Source organism: Netta rufina (assembly GCF_964035555.1).
Source record: "Netta rufina genome assembly, chromosome: 3".
NCBI lineage: Eukaryota > Metazoa > Chordata > Aves > Anseriformes > Anatidae > Netta > Netta rufina.
The window spans coordinates 95,365,657-95,393,284 of record NC_140125.1 but is presented as its reverse complement, the minus strand read 5'-3'; the positions used below and the strand labels follow the sequence as shown (position 1 = coordinate 95,393,284).

Sequence of the window (27,628 nt, the reverse complement as noted above, 5' to 3'; positions counted from 1 at the left end):
ATTTCGAGAGACCAGACAAAGAAAAATGGAGACAAGCTTCCAACTAATTGATAGCTTAGAAAAAAATGCAATTTCATTTTTAATTATACATCACCAGACTGGGAGAAGAACATTAAATTAAACATAACATTACCCAGCTAATGAGTCAGATACTTTCAATAAATTAAAGAAAAAAAAAAAAGGAAATAATTGTCTATTAGTGGTTGACTCTACTAATTAAATAATTGTATTATTAGTACAAGGCAACTAAAGAGGTTTGGAGTAAAGGAACTACAGAGGGAGTAGAAGACAATATAGGTGAGTTTAGAATCACAGACAAATCATAAAGTATCTAAGTGTCTGTATATGTGGATATTGTGTCTTTTTTTTTAAATTGGAACTTGAATTGGACTGCAATCTCTTTAAGAGTGTTTCTGCATTGCTAGAATATATCTGCATACCTCAGTGGTCCTTTTTTTCTTGAGAACTAAGGCAGCTCAGCACCTTGCATAAGTACATCAGAAACTGACAGCATGAGGGTTACTAAATGCTAGAAACTGATGACACAGATGACATCAAACAGCAAAAGAGAGGAAGAGTTGAGTGCCCCCTCTTTGTAGCAGCATGTCAGGATTTTTAAGTTTTGAGGTAAGATCATTAGTAAGTGTCAAGAATGCACTCGATTCTATGCAAAATAGATGTGCTTTTTCTTCATCAAGAAACTTCAATTAAATGAACCAACAGAGATAAAATGTTCAGAGGATACACATGCCGTCAATCCTAGCAGATTGTCACACCTTAGGCTAAAACGTTATTAAAACAAATTAAACATTTGTTTAAAGCTTTTACTCTGTTCAAGGCACGTCTCTCCACTTTTTCTTCAGAGGACCTATTACATCAACATCGAGACACAACGATGTAATGTACGAACAAGTATGATAGTAGTTAAAAAGATTTCACATTAGAGTTCCACTTGCTGCTTCTAACCATCTATCACGTGCTATGTCTATATTTTTCAAAGCTATGGAAGAATTTCAAATACCTTGTTTCAGCTTTACTGAGCAATGCATCCCATCGACTGTCCAGGAAACTCAGCTGTTTCAAGATTTTCACTTTATCAGCAGGTTCTGCTGACTCTGCAATTTTCTCCCCTTCACGCTTGATTACCTCAACAGTAGGCTTGCGGTCATCCAGCAACCTCTGGAGAAGCTAGAGAGAAAGCAATCCGACAGCAGGTTATTAAGGAACACTGTAATATCACAAGTGTAAAAACAGAAGGAGCTGGACTTCTTGAAAACCTCTTAAGCAAAAAAAATATCAATGCTATTTTGATGGAAGTGTGATGCTATATTGTGATGGTGTGAATAATGCTAATCAAAAAAGAGAGATGCTCCCCTCCTCCCCACCCCCAGATGCTCATTTTAGTCTCTGAACCGCTTTGAGACAAAGAGCAGATTCTCCAAACCCAAAAGACACCCTTGGTTTCTGTGGGTTGGTAACATGTGGCAACCCTAAAGAGCAAGCATACAGGGGAAAAAGTTACATCTAACACCACTGAGGGAAACATGCTATTTGAAGTATTTGATGCATTTTGAACTTTTATGAGAAAGGTAAATGCTCTTATAGACATGGCAAAACAAAGGTAATTCTCATAGATATAGATAGGTGAACAGAAATATAAAAAAAATAATAATATAATCTGTTCATCACTTCCTTGACATAGAATGAAATTCATTGATCTAGTCTAATAAATTATTTTCTTCCTCAAGAATAAATTCCACTTCTCCCTCAAATCCTCTGTGCCACTCCTCTCCCCATTCTCTAGTAACCTTTGGTAATGTGACCATTCTCTCCTCTGCAGGGATCCCAAAATGACAACCTGTTTTGGCCACAGATTTACATTAAATATCTGCATGGGAGCCGGCCACACAGTCCAACTGCATGGACAATGTTTCATGAGCTACAGTGTGCTTCTTTTTTCTGTGACCATTTTGAAAATTCACAGGTGATAACACTGCTAGTGTCTTTATATTAACCCAGGCCATTCCCCAAGAGCACTCGAAATAATTACCAACAATGATCAGATCACAACAGGATCAAGATCCAAGTATTTCTGTCCGTAGCCTGCAATATTACCTTGGAGTTATTACAATGAAAAACTTTCTATGTTTTATTTCCTACTTTCTGAATTGCCAAAAACCATATTTTACGTTGTCTCTTTTTCCAGTGGACCTTTAACATTTCTTTCCAGAGGGTGTTAATTATTCTAACTAGAGCTCAGATTGCAGTGTCATACACTGTCCTGTGCTCCCAGAAGATGAGCCCTTCTCCCAGCCCTGGGCAGACCCTGGAGTACCAAACAGATGGCTGTCTTAACCACCTCGGTACACCTGAAAAGATTTCATGCTTTGACAAAGACTGGGAATTCATTCTCATGGCTCCAGTGAATAGAGAGATACTCTGAACGGATTTTACTTACTTTCTGTTCTTGTATCTGGGCCTTCACGACTTTGAACTCAGCAGATGGTGGCTTCTGATTAGCCACAAGTTCTTCTGTATCAATGAGCCAGCTAAGCAGAGATTCAAGGGCATCCTGAAACCTCCCACAGTGAAGGAGAGCTTCCTGCAATTGTGCAGCACGCTGGGCAACCTGACGAAAAATAGAACATCTGACTGTACTCACCTTTTTTCTTATTTCTGTGAAACAAGCGGCCAAAATTTGCTCAACACCTGGCAATATCATTAACTTGTGCTCTCGTTTTCATAGCTATTTGTAGCAGCACTATGGCACAACGTACCATTAATCTCCACAGTCATCCCGTGAAGAGAGGTTAACTCTCAGTGAACTAGACTGCTCTAGTAGTCCATTACAAGAGATGCTCCTGTTTTATATAGCTACAGTATTACGAAGCACACTGACAGGATGTTTGTGTTTCAGATGGTCTATATTTTCCTTATAAAAAGACTGAGCCAGGCACCCAAAGCAGCAGTTAAGGGGCAATAAGCCCTTCAAAGGAAAGAAGAAATAGGAAAGGAGAGGACAAATAGGTGCATTACAAGTGTCTGTGGTCCTGCCGCATCACCCCTTCAGGCAGACAGAGAGCAGAGGAAACCAAATGCAGTTTCCACTTCCCACCCTTGCCATTTTCAACAGCAGCTACTTCAGGAAGAGAAGTCTTCAAAGCATCAGAAAAAAAAAGAAAATCTACAGCAAGTTTTCCAAAGCAGTGGTACCTTCCAAAGGCTCAGGCAACCCTTAAGGTACTACAAAGGAATTGTGCCACGAGTCACACAAAGCTGGGCTGTATCAGTGCTGCACTCCACAGGTATGACCAGTGCACACAAATACAACAGAAGGAAAAAAAAAAAAACGTGAACGAAGACTGAAGAGGAACTACTCAAAAGCAGCCATCTACAAATGACATTGCTGTTTTTTCCGTATAGGCATCACAGTTCCTGCCTCTTCGACTGGGTTATCAACCTTCTCTGCTTTGCTTAAGCAGAAAGGAACACGCAGCCCTGGAGGAATCTTTCCTCAATGAAAAACCATGATGGACCTACAGAAAGTTTGACAAAACCTTATAAATGACAGCAATACCTCTAGCAACAAGCGATACAAATCTTATCCTTAGAATTACTGGTGAAGGTATTGTGTAAAGCAACACAATTCATAGTCTCACTGAATATTTAATTTCCTGTGTTTTGAAAGACGTCAGTAAATAAGTAATCAAAATATAGGACACGACAAAAGCGGAATAGTATACAAAATATTAACCTTCTTATTAAGAGTCTTCCACCGGGTGTTAACGTCTTCAAGGTCATGTTCAAGGTTCTCTGTGTTGGTACTTTTAGCAGCACTTTGAATAAGGCCTTGACCCAACCAATTTACCTCCTGTTGCTTAACTTGCAGGGGTTCAATTTCTTCTTTCTGGAATACCTGCAGTTGGAAAAACAAGACACACATGAAACATTATGACTGCTAACATAAAACACATCTAGTGCTTCCATCACATTACGCAACCCAAACATGCTGAATTTGCTGAGTTGGTATCTAAAAGAAAGGAAACCATTCCTCACCAGCGCCCTCCTAAAAAAATAAATCAATAAATCTAAACATAACAGACTTAATCTAAACAGAATAAATGTAATACACCATTGAGGTAAAATGACGTACATTTCCATGAGCAGTTCTCGACAGGAAGGAAAGGGAGAAAGAATCAAGGAAAGCATCTGAAGACAAGGAATGCATTTATCTGTTTCATTATCTGTCTATAAACCCTACCAAAACATGGTGCAGAAGGACCGTAAATTGTCCTTAAATAAACAAACAAACACCAAGACAGACTATTGGGCATTTTTTTCCAAATTAGGGCAAAGACAAAACTTCCAAGTTAAAGGAGCAGTGAATGGAGAATGATTTCAAGGCAGGTTTTATGAGAATATAAAGGTAAAAAGTGAGGAGGCGGTACGGATGCTGCTGAAACAGCATCACAGTGGAGACCCATGAGAATGGTTTTTAATTCTGAGAGATACTCTTGCAAATTGCCAGGGCTTTGACCGGACCCAAAGAGCAATTTGAACAGTTTTCTGTTTGCTTTATTTTACTCTCTCAGGTATTTAAGGCTTTTCAGAGTCAGATTATTACCATTAGCAACAGCAATGTAAATCTCCACTTGTATTCAGCTGAATGAGGCTGAGCTGACACCAGTGTCAATGAGATCAGAAAATGGCCTGAAGCCCCTGAATTAATTACACAGGCCAGTGAAAAATAACCAGTGAATAAACAATGCTAAAGAATGCTCAACTTTTGACCCGAAATCCTTCTATTTCTATAGCAGCATTCAGTAACAGTTTTGGTGTACATTTAGAGCATTCAAAGCAACCTTTCTCAGCATCCTGAAAAGCAGAAATCACTTCAAACATACCAATGACTCCTCTTTTGCACCAAACACAGTATGGCAAGTGATTTCTTTTAAAGAGGCAGCCCCCAGGTGGCTGAGCACACTTCCAGGAGCTTGACAAGTCAATCTAAAAGCCAGAGCAAATATACTGAGCGGGACGGGTAAAAGCAATTAAGCATCCGTAAGAGTTTTGCTACTGTGGACCAAAAAAAATAAATGAAAACTGTGGTTTCACAAAAACTCACAGGGCACAACCAGCTGGCTGCTCCCAGAAAAGGGAAAATGCTCTTCTTTTTCTTCACTTCAGGGTAGGGAGGAGCAGAATAATCTTTTTACACAGAATCAATAACAAATTCTTCTTTTACGTCCCATAAAGCCTCATCTTTTGAAAGCAATGCCCTGCCACAGAGGGGACTGATCTCCGTAATCTGCCCTTTACAAACACAAGCGTTCTTTGCAAGGAGAAGCTTAAAATAAATTACAATTATTGCTGAGGCCAAAGTTTACCAGAACAACTTAGCAACAAAGTCTGAAATATCTCAGATTTCAACCGGAGTGGGAAGAAAAAAATTACAGAGCTGACAAAACACCCTTTACTTATTACCAAGCTTCGCTTTTTACTTTCTTACCTCACCCACCACTCACAAAACATTGTGAGAGCCGGTGCTTGTAAAACACTGCCATGCCGTCAGATCGACTTTCTGGCACGCAAATGCAAAAGAAGGCTTTCAGAACATGCGGTGAGCCTTTAATCTACATGCCTTGGAAACCACAACAATCTGATACTGTTGCTTATACCTTTATGAGTAAGGCGGCTCAGCCGGAATAAATGGGCTGTAGCTGCCCTTGAATGGCATTGCCTTTAACCACAGCCTGTGTAAAAACTGAACACGAACATCGGCGCGCGGTGGAGGCTCTCCAAATCAAGGGTAACAGACACCATCTGGACAATAAATAACCGTACACCCAACAGCTGGAAGTAATCAGCCCTGTCAGCGATTGCCCCTCGTGCATTTTCGGAGCTGACCATCTCACCTAGTTTGGGCGTCTTGGGTGCGCTACGCCACTGACACTGCCTGCTACATCTGCTGAATTAATAAAATGTACAATGTCTCCAGCCACAGCCAAACTGAAAGACTTCTGTAAACAGCTACGCTTAAGGTTGCATTACAACTATTTCACAAATGGATTTTTTTTTTAATTACCTTGTTAGACAACAGGCCATTGCAGACCGTATCCAAGGTTTCTTGGATGCCTGTAGTCCAGATATTGCCTCTGCTTCTCCCTGGGATAGCTTTTGGACAGTTTACAGTGCTATCTAATTCAAGCTGTTGAACAGAAAATGCATTTTCACTTGAGCCTGTATGTGCTGTACTTGATTCCTCTGGATCTGATAAAACCTCGTATTTTGCTAAATCCACATCACCAGTATTCACAGCACCATTCGTATAATACACATCTAACTGAGGAGGTGCATCATCCACATAATCCCTCTCCACTGTTGTGGCTCGTGTTTTATTCTTTTCATGAACGTCATATGCATTTTCCACTTCGTTTTGGTTGAGGGAAACACTTGGTCCATCACCTTGAAGAGGATCTCCATGTGTCAGAGTTCTCTCTTTGAAACTTTGTAAATAAGAGTATTTCTCCCCCATCTCTTCCTGATCGCTCTCACATTTTTGTGGACTGCTTTGTTTTACTCTTCCAGAGGGCAAAATGTCACATGAAGTCAATCTGCAGCTTTCCTTGACAGGGATACTGCTGCTTGCAAGCACCGGGGCTTGCTGCTCTCTGCAAAGAGCAGGGAGAAACGGTCTGAGCTGACCGACTGCCTGGATTTCTTCTGCAGAAGATAAACTCTGTATTTGGGCTTGCTCCCCTGCTAGGAGTGTATCCTGTCTTTCTTCCCTTTCTGTTGGAGGGCTGCACAAACCAGAATCATCCTCTTCCGAGGTAAGTGAATTCGTACCCCATTTGCATTTGCCTGATTTAGCTGTATCTGACGTATCAGCAGGCTCACTAAAGGAGCATTCGCTCTTATTCGTGTAATCTGAAAAGTTGGGCGGAACAAACATCCTCCACGAACGCCGATGCTCCTTCTTTTCCGTGTGAGACTTGGCTTTGGGCAGCCCCCCTGTTCGAATGATGTCGCTGTTCAGCTTGAGAGCGTCGAAGATCATTTTTTCATCCAACTTGTTGGCCTCGCGACTCCTGAGCTCAAACACGCTGGAAGACGTCAGGGCGCCGTTGGAGCACAGGGTGCTGATATCCAGCGTCCTGTGGCTGTAGGGCAAGGTCCGGTCCGTGAAGTGCCTCGAGGAGAGGCTGCCCTTGGAGCCCGAATCGATCTGCTCGTTGAGCCGCACCGTGTCGTAGATGGACCTCTGGGGAACGTAACAGTCTTCGATGTTCAGGTCTTCATCTTCCTCCCCTTTGCCTACACACGGAGGATTCTGACGCAAACAGTCCGGCCTGCTCAGTGGCTTCCCCATTTCGAAACTGTCCACACAGGGGTACCACCACGCCTTCGCTTTCAGAGATACGAGGGAAACATGTAAAAACCCACTACCAGTCCGAAGAGCTACAGTAAACTCGCCCTTAGCACAGGATGCATAGATAGAAAATACACAGCATAACTTATGAGGTGGTTAAGGTCAGAATCAGTGCACCGGTTTAAATGCAACTTTACCTGGATATGAGTTACTTTTTTTTTTTTTTTTTCTCTAAAATATAAAGTGCTTCAGTAAGAAAGGAACAGAAATCTTCCGATATCAGAGGCAAACCAAGTATAGCAAACCCCAGCAGCGGCTCAACCACTTAAAGCCCTCCGTGGAACATCCCACTTCTTTTTTCAGGTCAGAATTTGTCTCTTAAATCTCCAGATTAAGCCTTCCAAACGAGCCAGCATTACAGCAGGCAGCACATTATCTCCTGTAGGTGCCTGCTGAACTGTAATCCATTTACGCGGCGCGCAGAAACCCATCTCCTGTATAAATAAACCATGGCACGGCAGCCCCAGAGCGCAGCCTCCGCAGCGGCTGCGGCCGGTTCAGACCGAAGGCACGGAGGAAATTTCGGAGGAAAAAAAATAAAAAATAAAAAATAAGTTAAATCCGGCACGGCCAGAAGCATCGGAGAGCCCTTGACTTTGTTTTTGGCAGCGGCTGGGGATGAGCCCGCTCTGAGGGGCGGCTCATTCTCCCCTCGTCCCGAGCTCTTCGGCGGCGCTCGCAGGGGCGAGCATCGCGTCCCTGAGGCACGGCCAAAAAAAAAGATAAAAAAAAAAAAACAAAACAAAAAAAAAACAACCGGGGGCTGCTGAGCCCCCCGACCCCGTCCCGGGGAGCTGCTCCCCTTCCAAGGCAGCGGCGGAGGGGAGCAGAGCCCACTCGCAGGCTCCCCCCGGCAAGGCACCAGCAGCTCGCCCGCCCCGCTACGGCCCCTTCGCCCTGAGGCGCGGCGGTGAGGCGGTGGCGGTGGCGGGCCGGGACGAGGGAGCCGGGCAGGGCAGGACGAGGGCCGCCGCCATCCAGCGGAGCGGAGCGGAGCCCGGCAGCTCCCCGGCGGCTGCAGGGCGGCCTCCCGCAGCAACGCCCCTCCGCCTGCCTCTCAGGCACCGTCTGCCCCCGCCGCCCGCCCCGCCCGGCCTCCCCGCGCCCGGCGGATGGGAGGCGGTGCCCGGCCACCTCCTCCCCGGCCCCCCGCCGCCTGCTGCCCCCCGACGGCGACGCCGGGGCCGGCACGGTGACAGGGAGGGCGGCAGGGAGGGTGACAGGGCTCGGCTGGCTCCCCCCGGGCGGTGCGTGCCCCCCCGGGGCCGGGCATCCCGCCCCTGCCCGGCGAACGCCTCAGGGCGCCCCTCAGCTGAGGGCTACCGGCGCCGTCGTTTGGCTGTGGGAGTTAAGCTGGACATCTTGACGGATCCGCCCCCAATTTCACTCTTTACGGATCCCCACCACCAATTTCGCTTTAATGCTTTTGAGTTCTGTTGAATGTTTCACACGGTTTTGTTCCCGTTCACCTCCGGTGTGTGGCTCACAGGCACCAGCCTACAGGCTCGGGGCAAGGGGCAGCAGGGGTCCAGCTGCTCCTCTGCCCCGGCTTTCAGCGGGATAAAAGCAAAAATGAACGAATAAAACTGCTTATACATGGAAGATGATTTTTACCAGACTGGGAGCAGCACCAAAGCAGTGACACAGGACAGAGGATCAGGTCTTGGACATTTCCATCTCCTCAGCGCTTTGCACGTAGCTCATAATAATGTATGGGCTGGGCTGGGAGACCCACAGGTAATTCGCCACTGGTACCCAAAAAGCAGCCTGCTGGGCCAGTACCAACCATCCCTTCGTGGCCAGAGGCCTCCCTGCCTCGGGAGAGGAGCTCTGGGTGTAGCCGGGGTTCGGAGCTCAGTTTAAGGACAGCATATGGCACTGGGTGCTAAAACTTGCAGCAGGGCATTAGCAACAATCAGCTGAGGCTTGCTGAGTTAAGCAGCGAGCAGGATGCTTTTTATGCAAGGCACACAGACACACCACACCTTTCGTTTATTGATTTCTTTGATATCGCCAGCTACACATCAGAATATTTAAGTCACATGCGGCAAATTCTCTCTTGCCCCGTCTCACATACCCTGCCTGCTCCATGAGTAGCCAAAACGTACCAAAATGAGTCAAAAAAACTCACCTCTGGGCTTTCCAGCTAAGAATCCATACTACAATGGTAAGGATGAGTAAAGCATTTGTGAGGACCTCTCATCTGTGCTTATTCTTACCCCAAAGAGTCACAAACAGATCCTCATTCAATGCAAAGGATGCTGTGTTGTTTTACAGGGGCATTATGTAACTGAAATCCGTAATTTTTGCATTGCAAAATTGTTTTATTAACATTTAAAAATATTTTACCATTTTTCACCATATTCACATTGAGGACATGCATGAGATGCACCAGTCACCTTCAAAAGCAATTAGAACAATTCTTTTGCCTTTGCTTTTTAACACAGACCCTAAAAGTAGTAAATTCTGTGCAAAGTCAGTAGCTTATTATGGTGTTTGTAAACCAGCTCACGGGAAACGCAACACTTCCAGTTTCTTATTTGAGCATACAGAGAAACCTCAGAGTATTTTTTCAACATTATCTGCCTTCAAAGTGAAAATCAGAGGACAGACACTCTCCACACAACTACCATAAGCCAATTAAACTCTTAGCTCAAGCTCATTGGCAGGAATACTCAGGCTAGCTAAAAATTCCTATAAAGTCAAATTAGAAGGCAACCTCTTTAACAGCTACATCTACACTTCTTCTGAAAATAAAAGCAAAAATCAAATGAACAGATGAAAGCTGCAAGAGCTCTGTGTAGTTTTTTTACTAAGAAGAATAGCTCTTTATGGCAGTACAAGGAATTGTGCAAAGGTTTTGAGAAGTAAAGTAATTCAGCTTCTGGGGTTCTTCTGTCTCTCTTTTGGAAAACCGAGCTGCAATACTGCTCCAAGCGCCAACATCCCAGCACTATGTAGCTGCCCCAACACAGGGCTCTCCGTTCAGCCCCATTTGTACAATTCTTTTGTATTTCACTTTTCGAGAAGGGAGGCAGACCCAGTGTAACTGAGCAGACCTCATTTACTGAAATGTTCTTTACTACCAGTATCTGCTTTACACAAAGACTGGGGGAGGGAACATCTAATAAAGCTGAATTAATCTGTAATTAATTTTGTCTGTTTTACATTAATTGAGACAAATTCTTTGATTATACTCTTCCTGGTGTAGTTTGTGAAGTAACAGTCTAATGAAGTCTACTTTCAAATGAACTCCACGGGGGATTTTCATTTACAGAAAGCAAGTTTTATATCTGCATTGTGAATAAATGCAGTTTAACACCGACAATAACTACTTTCGATTTAACATTCCATCCTAGCTGGAATAAGTGGATTACAAAGAAGGAATATAAATAAAACAAATATGGATGTGTGTATATAACAATATATATATAAAATACTACTCCAAGTCTGTTTGTTTTTTTAAATAACTCTGCATTTTAATGTCATGCCAAGAAGACGCACAAAGCTCTGCTCTTATGCATAAAAACTAGTCAAACCACAAAAACCACCTCTGGCCCATTACACCAGATCCTTCCCTGAAGAGACTGCAGACATCATGCGGATAAATCTATCTACCAAAGAGCATTTTGCTTTGCTCCTGAGGAATAGAAGTTGCTTGTGCTTGACCACAGGAGCTAAAGACATAAGGAGCTACACTGGGGTTTCGTGGCCAGAGCCACATTTTCAGGTTGTGTGTGTCTGCCTACGTGCACAAACGCGTGAGCAAGAGCACCACGAGTGGAGCAAGACTGATAGGAGCCTACAGTTTGCTGCCTCGGGTAAAACTGCTCTCTGGAAGGACAAGGAGTATGAAGAGGTACAACAGCTACTGTCATTTTGCTGCCATGCATGCCAGTAGTGCTCACAGATTAGGAGAGGGATCGTTGACCCCACACTCCCCAGATCAGCATGCCTTTGGTACTTACAGTCACCCAGTAGCACTCCCTGTTCTGTTCTCCCTATTTCCACTCGTCAGACACTTTGATTTTATTACTGCACTTGCTCTTCCCTTCTTTGAACAACCTCTTCATCTCGTTTACCTCCTGTTTAATGGCATCGTGTTTTCACTCAGAAACAACTGCATGGCCTGAAACAGTTGTTCCAAACAAAGTACACTTCTAAGCTTACAAATATCTAATATAAATACAATCCTGGAGCACACAAACAAACAGGCTGCTATCGCTACTTTCCTTTCCCTTCTTCATTTTTTTGGGGGTCTTTTTACCACTCTTTGGTTACAGGGACACTCTTCCTGCACAGGCCAGACAAGGATCTCATTCCTCAATTTTGCAACAGCTGAGCATCTTTTCCATTGACCTTACAAAGCACAACACCAAGGCAATGCCAAGAAACCGCACCGACTATGTTATGTTCCAATTTCCCAAGTGTTTTACTAACCATATACAAAGATAAGCCATTTGCTTCCCTTTTAGCTTGAGATAGGTTAGCATACAAATTTAACAGGCACAATCTAATGGAATCTCTTAAAAACGTAACCGTTTGTTCCAGATTTCTGTCTCTATGCACTCTAAAAGATCACTGCAACCGATAGGGACTTTCAGCTGCAACTCCCAGCCTGAACCTTCAGCCTTCGGTTTGCCTCTCCAACACGATTTAGTCTGCACAAGCAAAAGGCCCCCTCTGTTGGGCCAAGCATGTCATTACTTTTTCTCCAAGGCTGTCTCTCCGCCGGCATGGTTTATCAAATCACATTGTGCAGGCTTGTTTTAGGATTAACTGCGTACTAATTTACAAGTCACACAAACATTTGAACCAACACTAGATCGGAATGAATCCAAAGCAGCACATGAGATTGAGTGCTACTACACAGCCAGTGGGAGATTTAGGAGCTTTTTCAAGCACTGCTTACACCTGTGTAACTTATAAACCTTCCCAGTGAGCACTGCAAATTCATTTCTTGTAGCCTAAAATCTGCAAAGATCTGCACTTCGTTTCAGCACTAAAGCACCCTTACACTTTACACCCAGTATTGCTGCAATGTATTTTTCTGAGCTGGACAACAGTTGCCAACTGGCATATTAAAGAAGCTACACACAGAGGCTCCCAAGTGCATTTTGGATAAGGATGCTACAATGAACTCCTTCTGTAAAAGGAGTTTCATTTAACCTGAATTCGTTTTATCAGTATATTTCTAGGTAAGGATTGGATTCGATGAGGTAAAACTGGACAGTGGTAAGGTGTTAAACACTCAGACACTGCTGCCTATAACCGTGTGAAAAAAAAAAAAAAAAAAAAAAAAGAAAGAAAAAGAAAAAGAAAAAAGAAAGCTAGTCACGTAAATGAAGCGAGTATGGACTGTGATATGTGAACACCAGAGTCTAAACTCACACCACGTGGAAAAGGAAGTTTGTGTGATACATGGACAGTGGAACAGAAACAATATGGAGTTCTCAAAAACTGGTAAGGCAGACAGATTGCACAAAGAAGTAGGATTGGGAAGAGAGGAAGAGAGAGAGACCTGGGTCAAAGGAACTGCAAAAATTGGGTTGCAAAGACACCAATGTCTAGCAATCGATAGCAAAGGAAAGCTCTGGAGCAAGAGAAGATATACTATTTAAAATAGACAAAACGCATACAAGTAGAACTGGCTGATGTGAGAGAAGACTTGTCCAAGGTCTCAAATGATTTTACCAATCATTTTCACACTGATACTGAATAAAAAAATGCATTGTGGTAAAACACACAGTAGCAGTTAAGAAAGAAACGTTCCTACCTTGAACGTATCCAGCTGCTGATTGATGGTTTCTGTTTCCATTCCAACAGGACCTTGTGATTCTTCGTGCTCTTCAGCTCTCCCAAGCAGACTGGAAAATTCTTTTAACTTACTGTAAAATTCCTCAACACGGCTAATTGTACCTTCCACTTGATCTTCCCTGGCTTTTGCTCTGTCTAGGAGCTTGTTGCACTGTTTATTTAATGCTTCCAAGTCCCGCTTTATACCAACAAGATCAGGAGAAGCTTCAGCCTCTGTGGCTAGCATCATTTTACAGTTTTTATTAGCATTTTCATTATTCATTATGAGATCTTCCAATTTTTTCAGGAAACGTTTTATATCCTCTCTCTGGGATTGCAGTACATCAAGATCTCTCCCCACTGGAGCCATGCTATCAAGTTCGTCATCAAACTCTGCAAATTGAGAGAACATCTCTCTGATGCTGTTTTGGAAATGGCCAATTCCCTGAAGTTTTGTCTCCAAGAACGAGCACCTATCTTCAACCTGCTGGTTCACTGCATTGTACTCCTGCTCCAAAGATTCAGCTTGGAGCAAAAGGTCAGAAACACCAGCTGAATCAGAAGCTTCTACCACCAGGTCTTGGGCAAGCTTTTTTACTAAATCAACATGAGGCTTTAAGGTCTGTAAAGCCTTCTGCTGGGCCTGCATCATTGTCAGGTGTTTGTTACTGAATGACTGAGGTCCAAGCGAATCGTGAGCTTCCAGATGCTCTTTGGCACTTTTAAGCTGTTTTTCTGTTTCCTTGGATGATTCCTGAAACTCTTTCAGCCTTTGTGCCATATTTTCCAAGCACTCTCTCTTCTTATGTAATTGTTCTGTGACCGTATTCACTTTCTGATTCAGTGCCTTGGTTTCTTCTCTAACAATTTCTTTATCTGTTTCACTTGCACTGAGCAGACTTTCAGCAGTGTTATTTAATAGCTCCACCATCCCGTGATGTTTATCCAGGTCCTTCTGCCAGGCCCTCACCTGAACAACCGAATTCTCTATTTCTGCAGGGTTGATGCCAACTTTTAATTCAGACAGGTTGCTTTGACATTTCTCTATCCATGGCTGCAAATTTTCTACATGCTGCTTGTATTTGAGGGCTTTCTCCAGACAGTCTGTTAATTTATCTTGCCTTTCTTTTACCTGCTTATCCATTTCATCCCAGTTACTCCTGAGCGTGGCAATTTGGGACTGTAAGGCTGCTTTGTCAGCTCCTTGAGTCTTCTGTAAGATGCTTTCTCCTTCTGCAACAATTTTTTCATACGAACCAATTTCACTGGTCAGAGTCTTCTTAAAATCTTTCTGTTCTTCAATTAAGGACTGCAAGGTTTCAAGTTTGGCTGACACAGGACGAGCCTGGTTCAGCTCTTCTTTCTTTTTGTCTAGCCAGGCCTGGAAGTCCTTAGACATTTGCTGGAACTGATGAGAAGTGGCGTACGCTGACTGAAGCTGCTGAACATGGTTATCTACAGAGAAGAGAAGATAGCACAGAAGCCCATTATCAGAATCTCCTAGTATTCAGTGAAAAAATAATATTGATTTTATTATGAATTATTTTTAATGTGAAGAAAGCAGGTCCTTAGTATGTAGTGCTTAACTTGCTGACAACCAAGCCTCTTGCAAGGGATAGTCTTGTATCTGCACCCCAGCAGAGCAGTGAAGGCATTTGGACATGGACCAAACCAGCTGAGCTCAGCCAGTTTGTGTCTACATGAATCCCATTCAGGCAGATTTGGAGGGTAAAAAGCACACAGTCACGTTTAATGGTATTACGAAGTATAAGCACAGAGAATATCAAGTAATCTAGCCCAGCAGCATCTAACTGAGCCTGCAGGCGATATGTGTGTTTAGGGAAATCGTTTGAAGTTCCTTGTGACCAGAGGAAATGAACAAACTAAACCTGAGGCTGTCAGGAAGAGAAATGTATGATATTGCTTGCACTGCATTACTTGCTGAGCTCCGTTGTTCACAGGATAGAAAAGGCTACCAGCTCAGTCTTCTCACAGGCAGCTGTAATCTCACTTTTATACCACAGTTGTGTATTACCACTACTTTTGGCAGGCCATTCGCTGGTGCGTGCCTAAAAGTAACAATTTTAGCTCCCTCTCTGCATCTACACAGTTAAGTAGTTCAATGAACTGCACCCTCTGTTTTGATATCCAAATTCAGTAAGGATGCACCTGAAGGCAGGGAGATGAGAAGATCAGCACTTTTATCTTGTTTCAAATTCTTTTCCAGACTGCTCACTAGAGATCTAAATATTGTTTTTGCCTTTTCAAGGTACAGAGACTCTCTCCTAAGTTCCAACATGCAATTGCTTACGGTTTGGACTGAGTAAAGAGCCGGCATTAGGCTCAGCGTACTCAACATATCACTACTGACTATAAAGACAAATGTGAAAATGATTCTTAATTTCATGCCTTTATTACTGTTTCTTTTTAAATAAATACTGACCTGATTTTTGCTCAATATCCTTGAACGATTTTAGGATGCCATCTAACTGTCTCGTAAGTTCTGCTTTCAAATACTCTTCTCCAACCAGTGCTGACAGCTCTTCACAAAGAGCTCGAGCTGCGTTTATATTCTTCATTTCCCGTTCTATTTCCTCCTTCATTTCTTTAGCAATTTCCAGTTGTTGTTTCACAGCGTCAGGTTGTGTGCTCACAGCCAGGCTGCTGCTTAGTTTGCTATCCAAGGCACTTAGCTTGTCAGACAGACTTCTGAGTAGGCTTTGGTACTCTGTGCTTTTCACAATGGCTTGGTCAATTCGGTCACATCTGTTACTCAGCTGGCCAGTGAGGTTGTCCCATTTTTGTGCCACAGCTGCCAGTTGCTCTTTCACAGCCTCATGAGAGGGAGGATGTTCACCAGGTCTCTTCAGGATCCCTTCGCCAGCCATAGTTAACTGCTCGTATTGTGGCTTTCTGGTGTCAAATTCTTTGAGCAGAATCTGGGAAGAAAGAACATTGTAAGAAGCATTTACCTCATGAAAAAGGAAGCAAAATGCTTCTGACAAAAACGATGTAGAATTTGGTGTAGCTAAGCTCCCTTACTGAGTAATCAATCTCTGGGTTTAAAAAGCCAGTGAAATAATTGCATCTTCTGCACATAAATTGAGTGTTGTTTCTCAGCGTTTACATCAAAGAACAACAACAAAAAAAGTTAGTTTACAGATCATCTAATGGAAATTCAAACAGTAGACACAAGTAAACAATGAATGTTGTTAATATTACAGCAATTAAGTAACTGTACCAAGAAAAATAATCACTATTTAGTTTCAAGCAGTGTCTTCTTTCCTAGACAGTTTTGAAGTTTGTCTTAAGATAGGACTTCAAAGAAGGTGTGCAGTGACATAATATTGCAATGTATTATTACGGCACAGAGAATATTTGGATGATTCACAAAATGACTGAATGTATACTGTAAGACCTTTAAAGTTTATATCACTGGTTCCCAGTACTTTGTTTTTTGACAATAAGTCAAACGTGCCTGTAGAAAAAGGGACAAATATCATGGTTTTACTTTACAGAGCGTTCCAAACCCTTTCTTCTTAAGTCAACAAGGTTTAACTTCTAAGGACTGCTAAGTGATACATGATAGTCTTAGGCCAGCTGTCTACATTTCTGAAGCATTTACAGACCAATTTTAAGTCATTTTCACATAGCGTTAGAAAATAGTTCACGTCTTAAACACTTTATTTTAATCAATATGGATATGCCAGCTTTAATATTACTTTTTCAAAATAAGAATGTTATTTTTTGTCACAGCTCAAATTAACTGGCAGCAACAGAAATGTTTGAAATTAGAATTTATAGTTTCTTCAACTTCGTCTGATTCAACTTTCATTTCTTTTGTCTGTGGTTTGCTGCATTTCTGTAGGCAAACTACACTTTTTCTTTATATTTTTCATCTATCCTTCATTCTCTTGGCTCCATACGTACTCACAATACTACGTTTCACTTGCTTTCTTATTTTTATTAGCTATTGGCACAGTCAAATGAACAAAATCTCAAACTACAGCATAGACTGTATGTGAGAACTGACCGCAAAATGTTACCTACACACACTCAAATTAATAAAACTTCAAAGGACTGCTTTCATTAGACTACAGACAAATCGCAGGACAGTTAAAACAAAAAATACATCTGAGGATAGGTATCTCCTCAAGGGTAAGTCCCGACCATTTTTTCCTTCAGCTGTTCTGATCTCTCTTCATTCTCATGGTAATTTTTTCTTCTAATTGCTGTAGCCAACAATACCTTAGGCTGATATTTGCTGATAAATAACATAGCTTCTATTAACTGGGCTGTACTCACTCTAAATGCAAGATACTGCTTTGCTAATAGCAAAAAACAACATCAAACAATGCACAAAACAACCAACAACCACCACCAACAAAAACCAAATCATTAATGCATGTTGGCAGTCCTTACTCACCTGAACCTGTTGCTTTTGTGTATTCAGCATATTTGGATCGATTGACAGGGGTCCCAACACACTGACCATTAGCTCCTTTTCTACGAGCCAGTGCTTTAGCTGAGCTTCTGCTGTCTGGAACTGGGTCAGGTAATTTGAAGACTCTTCCAGTTTTTGTTGTCTCTCAGATGTAACTTGATTGAGCTCTTTCCACTTGGAATCTAACAACGATAACGTTAACATATTGCATGCATGCTCTAGCAGATGGGCTGTCAGACAGCAGACTATATACGAAATGTAAACAGAGCACTCTAATAAGGCTTCTTGCTGATTAACTCCAGATGCCTTGTTGCAGTGACTCGGCAAATAGATCTTTTAACAGGCAGATCCATATACACTTGGATAAGGGTCTGCAGTTTAGCACTGCCACATGCAGCATTTTTAGAACAATGAATGTACAACATGCAATAAAATTAGATTAGAATATTACTCCGTGAAATACCACCACATTTAGGCTTTGATTCCAAATGACATAAAAGCCGACGGGCTGTACTCACTTAGAAATTAGGGGCCTGACTTAGGTCAACTAGCCTTCCTTTTTCGTAAGTAGACACAAATAGATACCTTTCCAAGGGTGAAGCTAAGCCATAATTTAGGTTTCTGCTCTGAAATGCCTCCTGAAGGAGCACACCTCTTTCAAATGTCTGTATTGGGAGCCTGTGGAGATTAACTGCTTTATTTAGACTTCAAAGCCAGGCACCTATGACAGGCAATGAGAATACTTCTTTACACAGGTATTTCAAAAGCGCTGTGTGAACTTAGGTTCGCCTAGGCCAAACTATGAAAACCACTTGTAGCAAGTGGCTTTCAAGGTAGCCATTGAGCCTCACGGTCTTTTAACTTTCCTCTTCCCTCTGTGATACTGTCAGTGCTTGGTGACTCAGCTTTGGCGTTTTGCTAACGCTCCCTGTCCTTGAATTCATGTCTGTTTTTTCATTTTCTTGTGCCACTTCACTGACTTTGATCCCTGTTCATTCTGAATTAATTCTCTTACAGCACTAACAGATTTTTTTGAGAAGAAATGTGCTACCTAAACTGCTACCTGCTACCTAAATTTTTGGAAGTACACTTATAAAAAAGACAGATTTACCTTTACAATTGCTATTGGTGCAGCTATTATTATTTATTCACATATGCCTATTAGTACGAAACACTGACTGATCTATGATTTATTTAAAATATGACAAACCTAAGAAGAGCTTTTAAAAGCTCACAACAATTACACACCGCATTATCTCAAAATCTAATGTACAAACATGGCAATTTCCAATTTTTATGGCAAAATTTATGAAGTCAACTTTAGAAAATGGCAGAAAGCCATCAAAACCACAAAATGACGAAAGCCATCAGTGCAAGGGAAAGGCATTACCAACAACTCAAAGTGTTATTTATATGAAAATAGTATTAACTTGACTTGTTTGTAGCACTTTTTGTAAGAACAACTACATATGTATCTGGAGCAATAGCTGACCTCTCAAGTCTTAGCCACACACTGTCTGAAAAAGGTAAAGCTTTCTAAAACATGGAGTCAAGCTATAGCCTCTCTTAATTGCACTGATATAAATTCAAAGTCCACCAACTTCAGTGGAATTACTCCAGATTCACCCTCTTGTAAAGGGATTTATTTCCACAGAATTTAAGGGGTAGGAGGGAGCAAGTGTGATTGTTAATATGTTTTTAAAAATGTAATAAAACAACTTCTAAATCAATCTGAGTTATATTATATATATTATATATAGCTTTACTGAAGTACCTATTTTATCCAATGTTTGTCTCCATTTGGGTGCCTCAGGAGAGTCTGGGTTCTTCTCCAACAGCTCTGTCACTTTGTCCTTTAGCTCCTGTACTTTATTTGCGCTTTGCTTTAATTCAGTTTCAAATAGCTATAAAATCAAATGGTAAAAAAATAAATGTAAGACTAAAGATAAACTGTAAAGCATTTTTGAAGTCCATAATTCTGAGATAGCAACCATGAAAGTAAACCATAAATACCTAGCACTTATATACTGCTTTTCTGCTATGAGCCTCAAAACCCTTTCTAATGGCATGTATTGGCTGGTCATATTTTTCTGGAGTGACCTCATCTATGCAAGCAACGTTAATATTAACAATTACTGTTTAATTTGAACAAACGAAAGGATTAGAATAATTCGGATAAATCGGATCCGCTAAATCTTATCATACTTGCACATAACTGGAATCTGTTCTTGTACATAAGGCCAACTGACTAGTGCACAGTGAGGTTCAAAGCAGAAATTACCCAGCTAAGCAGCAATGTATAAGAGCTCTGTGTGGACTCATTTACCTCGCTGAAAGTTCTGCTGTCACAGACTGACTGCTTCTTGTAAATAATCTAGAACTGTCATTTAGAGAGCACAGTAGCTTAAGTGCAGACTTAAGCTCAGGGGATTAAGATGCCCAAGCACTGCCTTGAGAACACCTCACGCAGCTCTTACAGATGGAAGCGGACAGTCTTATGCCCAGGAAAGGTCTCTTACGTCAACATTCTGAAGTCACAGAATTTGCACTGAGGAGTTTCATTTTAACTATCCCCCCAAAAAACAACACTACACTAAAATAAACACTGAACAGATCTGTGCTCGGTTTAGAACTTTTAGTAAAAGGTCCGTTTGTATCAAAAGGACTTGCTTGAGTAATCACTCAGTTTTCCATCTGGCTAGGAACACTCTTCTGTTATTACACTGAGAGTAAGATGGTCTTGTCAGCTTTGAACAGTCTTTGTTACAAATGAAGGAAGAAGAGTTTTCCACATACACTCTGAGTTCTGGGACTGAATATTACCTGAGTCTGAAGAAAGTCAAACTTAAGGAAAATCAGTGGCTGTTCAGTTTAATTTTTAAGGGTGAACCCCAAAATGTGTAAGTAATAAATAAATAAATAAGTACTTCAGCAGGATCAAATTCTGCCCTTGTTTATCCCCAGTCACAGACAAGGGAAGAATTTTCTCTTCAATAGCTTAGCTACACATTACATTTCACTTTACAGATAAACCCTTACATGTGTAAATATCGTCCTTCACTGCGAGTAGCATATCTCCCCAGAGCTTAAGCAGGACAGAAGCTTATTCCTGATTCAGTGATTTTCTTATACCAATTAAAAAGAGGGGAGGAGACAGTTGTGCAGCTATACGACTAAACAAGCATGACATGGCTGCTGAAGGGAAACACCGCCTTGGAATAGACATAAGCCTCTGCAGCTGCAGAGCTGGGGAGGTCTGTGGAGTGTCAGTGAACCAGCAGCTGCAGAAACAGCTTTTGGATAGATACAGACGCACAGATCTTATGAGCAATCCAGTAAATATGCTTAAACAACTAAAGATATCAAAAAAGTACACTGCATAATCAATATACTCTTACCCATATAAATTGGACATCAGAATTATTATTTTTTGACATGCAAAATTCATTCTCTCTGACCCAGTGCTCCTTTTACTGCACTGACACAGTTCGCCAGATTTGCTCTAAGCCTGACTGGCATGTTTCTGTTTACTGGATCATTTAAATACTCTCTGCAACAGTAAGCTATGCTGAGACGCAATTGTTCAGATAGAATTCCCTCAATAATTGTAATGGAGTATTTTTTTTTCTGAAGACATGAAGTACCTTATGTTGCTCAACTTGAGCTTTAACAGCTTCACTATCAGTTGGAGCAGCTTCCCAGTCTGATGCAGTTTTGTCCATTTTTTGTAACCACTGCATCATTGAGGCTGATTCTTCCTGAATATTTTGCATTTTTGAAAGCATACTTTCTAGTTCTGAAATCTTTTCCTTCAGTAAAACTCCCAAATCTTCATAACTATGATTTACATCAGACATGGCTTGTTGAACAGTTGTCAGTTCTGTAAAAGGAAAGATGAACAAAGACTACATTAGAGGTTACATATACTTCAAGCAATACTTAGACTTCAAGAAATTCTAAACAGTACTTCAAGTGACCATGGCTAATAGTTCCCCAAACCAGAAGCTGCTGAACATGTTAAGAATTATTTCTTAACTTGTTACTATTATTTCTATTATTTTATATTATTTTTATTATTATTATTTCTTAACTGTTACTAGTTTGACTGCCTAACCTTACTGCATTAGTATCTCACTCACGGTCATGTACCATTATAAAGGTGTGTTATCAGCGAGAGAGCTTAGGAGGCAGTCAGTGTACTAAGCAGGCTGTAATTTAGAAGAACGAACACTGCAGACTTGAAACCTAGTACATGGCTATCCCAAAGCATATATGAGTGCCTACATAAGGTCCTTTTTTTTCTAAAAAGGAACTGGTCACATACAACAATACAGATGTATGTAAAATGTGTCTTTGCATCATGTATACATACAAGTGTGTTCATGTTGTGTATGTTGGCTGGTGTTAAAAAGTTTCAAATCACATAAACCCTAATAATTTTCTCAAAATCCATATGTTATACTAAAATAGCTCTTCCTATTTATTTATATTTTTATTTGTATTTATAAAAGTACATATTGATTCAGAAAGCAAAGACTTGATCTGTTTTCAAAGGATGTATCGAAGGCAGATATTTTTATAGTTGATTTTAATATCATCATAATAGCATAGTTTCCTTATGCAACAGTGACATGAAGTCTGTCTAGTAAAGATCATTGCAATCAGATCTGCACACAATATTTTTAAAATATCAACATATTTAACAGTAATACACAAGCACGTTTCTTTATCACATCCTGAATTTTTTACCTAGTGATTACTGACCTTTATTTTTCAGAAAATCCTGAGTTCCTGGAGCTCCTCCTTCACCATTTAACACTGCGCCACCTACAGACCAAGAAAGACCAAGTCACATGCTTAGCTGGGCCTTTTCCCACCAAAACACCAGCATTACACTTCCTCTTCAATACAACATGACGAATAGTTCTCATTATAACATTCAAAGAAAAATGTGCATGCTAACCATGTAAAAACAAACCTTTTATTTAGATGGTTTTATATATTTGAAGGTTGTTTTATGTTTTAACCTGCTCCAGCCAGCTAATGCCGTAAGTGGGATCACATATGCATAGCATATGCAGAGTGTGTGGGGGTGAACACACGCACTTATAGCATGCACATACACAGGATGCATGAGCAGTCTTACAACATACAATACTATGCTAAATAAATGAAAATAGTGGACAAAGGTCTATGCCCTAGCTGTGAGGCCTACTCATACCATCCGGCTAATGTCACTTCTTCCTCCTGAAAAGCAATCTGTTCCCTACTGCTCACTGAGAACATTTTTACCCAAGTGTGTCTGGGCATTGCCCTGGAGAGTGGCAAACACTGAAAATCATGAGGAAAGCACTGAACACTGAGCAGAAAAGAAACCCAAAGCAGTCATTGCAGACAACACAACTAACGACACAGCTTGCTTAAGATACCTTTACCCACTTAAACAGGAGTGTACCTCTGAGCAAAAAACCGCTTGATATCAACAGGACAAATCCCTTCCTATCTTATCTTTAGCGAGACTTGACAATATGTTCCATGCTGTTCCAGAGTCTGCAACGTGGAATCCTTACTGTCACTCATAAAGTCCTGTCACTGTCACTCGGAGGTAGCCGAAAAGCTCTGCTCATTAAACAGCATTTCAAAGCCTCTGGACTCAGGGCTACACAAACTTTGTGAAACACCATCAGAGCACTGAGCTGGGACACAGAGAACAGGCAGGAGAACCACTTCCCACTCTCCTGCACATTTGTATTCCCAGGTGAGCAGTTAACAGGGAAAGATTAACAGTTGCCTTGGAGAAGGCCGTGCATCCAGCCCTGGATGGGTAGGGCCACCTTAGTGGCAGCTGGAGGATGGCAAGAGAAAATAAACAGATAAGAGAACCAGAGAACCCCCAACCAGAACCTTGTAAATCTTCATGCTCTATTAGCCAGGCTATGTTTTTTTTAAACCTATTTTAAACCTAATAATGCTATTTATTTAATTATTTTTTTAACCTGGATGCATTGAAGTAGAGAAAGGAGCAGAGGCAGGAGCACAAATATCCTATGTTAAGTTCCAAAATGTTCTTTGAAGATTTTTATTTAAAATTCAAACACAAATGAAACCAGAAGTAGCTACTACCAAGAGACGTGAAAAAGAAAGTAATCTACTCTTGCCAGATAGGTATCCTCTGGCAGTCTCCATCCTTCCACTGTCCTTTGCAAATGACCACTGAAGGCCAATATTTGAACTAACAAGGTCAGGAAATAAATTAAAGAACTGACTGAAAATGTGCTTGTGGCCACTGAAATGCCCCAGGTACCACATGCTTTAAGTTATGGCTTCAGTGATACTTAGCAGAATTAGTAGATTCTGTAAAACAAATTTATGTTTAAACACTACAGTACAGAAAATCATGGGAATATATTTGCTTTTCTTTAAAATCAGATTACACATAAAAATAAGTTAGTCAAAGCTTCAGGCTGGAAGCACATTTTGGACCACGAAATTCATACTGGGATACAAAGTTGACTCCCTTTCATGTCGTTTTAACTAAAATACTGACTAGCATTATTTACGCTATCATCATTGGGATGAACTAGTTAGTCTAGGCTCTTAGTTTAGATAAGTGATGTCCTCATCATCCTTCTAACAAAACCTTTGTGATTCCGCAATTATGTGCTTGTTTGAAGCCACAGAGAACAGCCATGAAAAAGGCTCTCTGTGAGCAAAGATGTGCAGGTGCAGCAGTGTTTGCAAAAACAGGGTTTCTATTTGCAAGTCCTACTTGCAGACTTGGCAGATACATGAAACACTGAAAACCAATCACATTAAGTCAGTTTCTCCTTATCAGAAGTTTCCTGGGATGAGGTGAAAAAGACTGTGATACTGTTCATTTTATTGATTCTCTGGGAATTATGGACAGAAGTAACAGGTTTTCGGACTTGTCAATCATTTACAAAGTGCTTTTACACTATTTTGGCAATGTAAAGCAGTAAGAATTTGTATTGAATTGTTAAAGTAGTTAGATATAGCTGAAATGAGAATCACAGCAATTGATGGTCAGAACAGACATGGCTAACTGACTTCTCATGAGCCATAATATTCAGGAACCAAATCACAAGGTGCAATACATTATTTATTTATTTGAGGACTTTTAAAAACTCCTTAAATGTTAGATTTACCTGATTATATGAACACATACCTGATTTTGCAACTGCTCTCAGTTTTGCAGGAGAAGTCACAGCAGTAATCAGATTACACAACAACGTTCCTCTGCTATTCATTTTCTGCACTTCAGTTGCTTTTAACGTCCATTCATCTTTTAAATTCTGGTTAAGAAAAAGAGACAGTTGTTCATTGCAAAACTGAGTCCAGACTTAAAATATTTACTGTTGAGAGCAGAACAACCTTGTTACTTGGGAATCCCTTGTAGTACTGTATTGGGTTTATGTGGCAGTTTTGGTAGGCTGGGAGCTGCAGGGGTGGTTTCTGGGAGAACAGAGCAGGGGCTGCCCCATGTCAGACACAGCCAGTTCCAGCCAGCTCCAAAATGGCCTCAACTGAGCCCATCCGCGATGCTGATGGCACCTCAGTTATAACATACTTAAGAAAGGGCAAAAACTGTTGTGCAGATATCCAGAGTACAGCCCATGCCACAACAGGTGGATGTGCCCTGAAGGACGCTGCAGACCAGGGAGAGCCATGCAGGAGCTGGGGCCTGTGGAGAGGAGACCACACAGGAGCAGGTTTCCAGGCAGGAACTGCCATGGGAAGGACCCCACTCTGGAGCCAGGAAGAGTATGAGGAGGAAGAAGTGGCAGAGACAAAGTGTTATGAAGAACCACCACTCCCCATACCCCTGTGCCGCTTGGGGCAGGGGAGTGAGAACAGTCTTACGTCAAAGACTGAAGTTGAGCCTGGGAAGAAAGGAGGAGTGGAAGGACAGTGTTTTAATTTATTTTTTTGTTTGTTTCTCAGTATCCTACACTGCTTTTGATTAGCAATCTTTTAATCTTTCCCAAGTTAAGCCTGTTTTGCCCATGACACTAAATGGTGAGCAATCTCCCTGCCCTTCTCTCAGCCCAAGACCTGTATTTTCTCCCCCTGTCCTGCTGAGGAGAGGGAGTGAGAGAGTGGCTGGGTGGGTGCTTGGCAGCCAGCTAAAGTTAATCCACCACATATATCCAAACATGCCAAGGAAATGGGAACGTAAATGCAGACTGCAAGCTCCTTAGTCCCCATCACTGTGGCTGCCTATGCCTTATGTTTGTTCTTTTATGTCACTAACAAATGCCCTATTTCCTTTAGCTGAGTTTAGCTGCTTGTATCCCAGTATCTTACCAAGGTATCTTCCAAAGGCTTCTTTAACTCCTCTGTATTCAGAGAGGGTTGTGCTGCTGGAATACGTTCTGTCGTCTCTTTTATCCATTTCTTTAAAGATTCCACAAGTAGCTCAAAAGCATCCATCTCTTTCTGACAAGATGATACGTCCTCTTCTCTAGATAATTGAAAAGAAAAGAAGTTCAGGACTGGATGTCCATATTCCTTCTGACAATTAAACCAATAGATGTTATCAACCCAATAATGCCATTCCTGAATTCAAAAACAGCCTCAACGCTGGTTTCAAAGACTACAGACACAGATTTGTGAGTTTTCTGTATGAACAGAAAACATCCGTCTTTGGGGCATTTTGATGGAAGATGCATAGATGATTACAAAGTAGGTAGAAAATGAAGCTGTCCTGTGCTTATCCATCTAACTGGAGATGATAAAGTTACAGTGGTACCATGGAGAGACAAACTCTTGTTAGAGCACTTGTAACTTGCTTGTCTTCTAACTGAACATGAATTGAACCTAAAGTGATATGTCAGTAGGGCTGGTGAACTAAGTCTACTCAGTCCTGTGCAATAAAAGCAAAGACAGTATTTCAAATACCATCAGATCAACCCTAACTCAAGGAATTGCATGACTAGAACAATTAGCAAACTAAATACAAAGAATGCTTAAGTGATGAAAGCAAAACAGGCAGATAGACCAGCTACAGATGTATTTCCAAACAGTTGTGGTTTTGTTGTTGTTGTTTTTGTTTGTTTGTTTGTTTTGTTTGTTTGTTTGTTTTTTGTTGTTGTTTTTTGTTTGTTTGTTTGTTTGTTTTTAAATGAAAAAGCCTCTCTACTCTGAAGTTAGCTGTACTCTCTTGAGGTAGCACACAAGTGGATAGCAGTCGTCACAACATTCACACAGTATTATTAGCCTAGGAGGTGGAAACACTTCAGTAATTGTTTGACTTACTTTTCTTTTACGGTCTCCTCTACCTCTCTGAATTTTTTTGACAAAGCATTTACTTTTTCTACTACCAGTGCTTTATCCCCAGGAAGAGCGTGGAATGAAAGTTCTTCAAGAAGCTGCTGCAAAACTTCCAGATCTTTCTTATGCTGTGCCAATTCTACACTAGCCTCCTGCAAGACAGAATTAAAACAGAATTATATTCTTTATATTAGACTCGGCAATCCAACTGAAGCTGTGAAACAAGTATGTCTTATTTATAGCTCAATCACTTAGATACACACGTTGTATACAAATGGACTGGTACAGTACCTGCATATACTGAGATACTTCACTAACATCCTTTCTTGGAGCCTCGGTCTCACTGAGAGCCTGGTTTTTCTCATCTAGGAACGACTGGAGTTTTTCTGTCAGACCTTCAAATAACTCCACTTTAGTCTTCAACTCCTCCATTTTCATCAGCTTTTCTTTATGCTTCTTACTTGCTGCAGAAAACCGTCCTGCAAGTTCACTCATTTTAGCTTGCAGTGAGGATGCAGTGGATGGATCTGCTGTTTCCATGAACTTCTTCACTTTCTCATTCATCGTGTTTATACTGCTTTGGCGACCTGCAATGTCTTGTTCTAGCATCTGAAACGAGCAAAAGCCACTCTGTATTGCTTATAATTAAAATTTAAGAAGTGGAG

General features: G+C 41.3%; 1 protein-coding gene across 7 annotated transcripts in view; it reads right to left on the bottom strand.

Annotated features, from left to right (window-relative positions):
- LOC311207660 (dystonin-like) overlaps positions 1-27,628 on the bottom strand; it is a 265,958-nt gene that overhangs the window by 64,737 nt on the left and 173,593 nt on the right. For all 7 annotated transcript variants that reach the window (XM_084283802.1, XM_084283805.1, XM_084283804.1 and 4 more), the window contains 13 exons: positions 27,255-27,572; positions 26,949-27,115; positions 25,998-26,154; positions 24,859-24,985; positions 22,437-22,499; positions 21,317-21,552; positions 19,447-19,576; positions 17,655-17,854; positions 15,672-16,167; positions 13,209-14,683; positions 3,755-3,916; positions 2,459-2,629; positions 1,022-1,188 (listed from right to left, as the gene is read on the bottom strand). In XM_084283802.1, the coding sequence (XP_084139928.1) occupies positions 1,022-1,188; positions 2,459-2,629; positions 3,755-3,916; positions 13,209-14,683; positions 15,672-16,167; positions 17,655-17,854; positions 19,447-19,576; positions 21,317-21,552; positions 22,437-22,499; positions 24,859-24,985; positions 25,998-26,154; positions 26,949-27,115; positions 27,255-27,572 (3,869 nt within the window). The remainder of the gene's footprint in view (positions 1-1,021; positions 1,189-2,458; positions 2,630-3,754; positions 3,917-13,208; positions 14,684-15,671; positions 16,168-17,654; positions 17,855-19,446; positions 19,577-21,316; positions 21,553-22,436; positions 22,500-24,858; positions 24,986-25,997; positions 26,155-26,948; positions 27,116-27,254; positions 27,573-27,628) is intronic.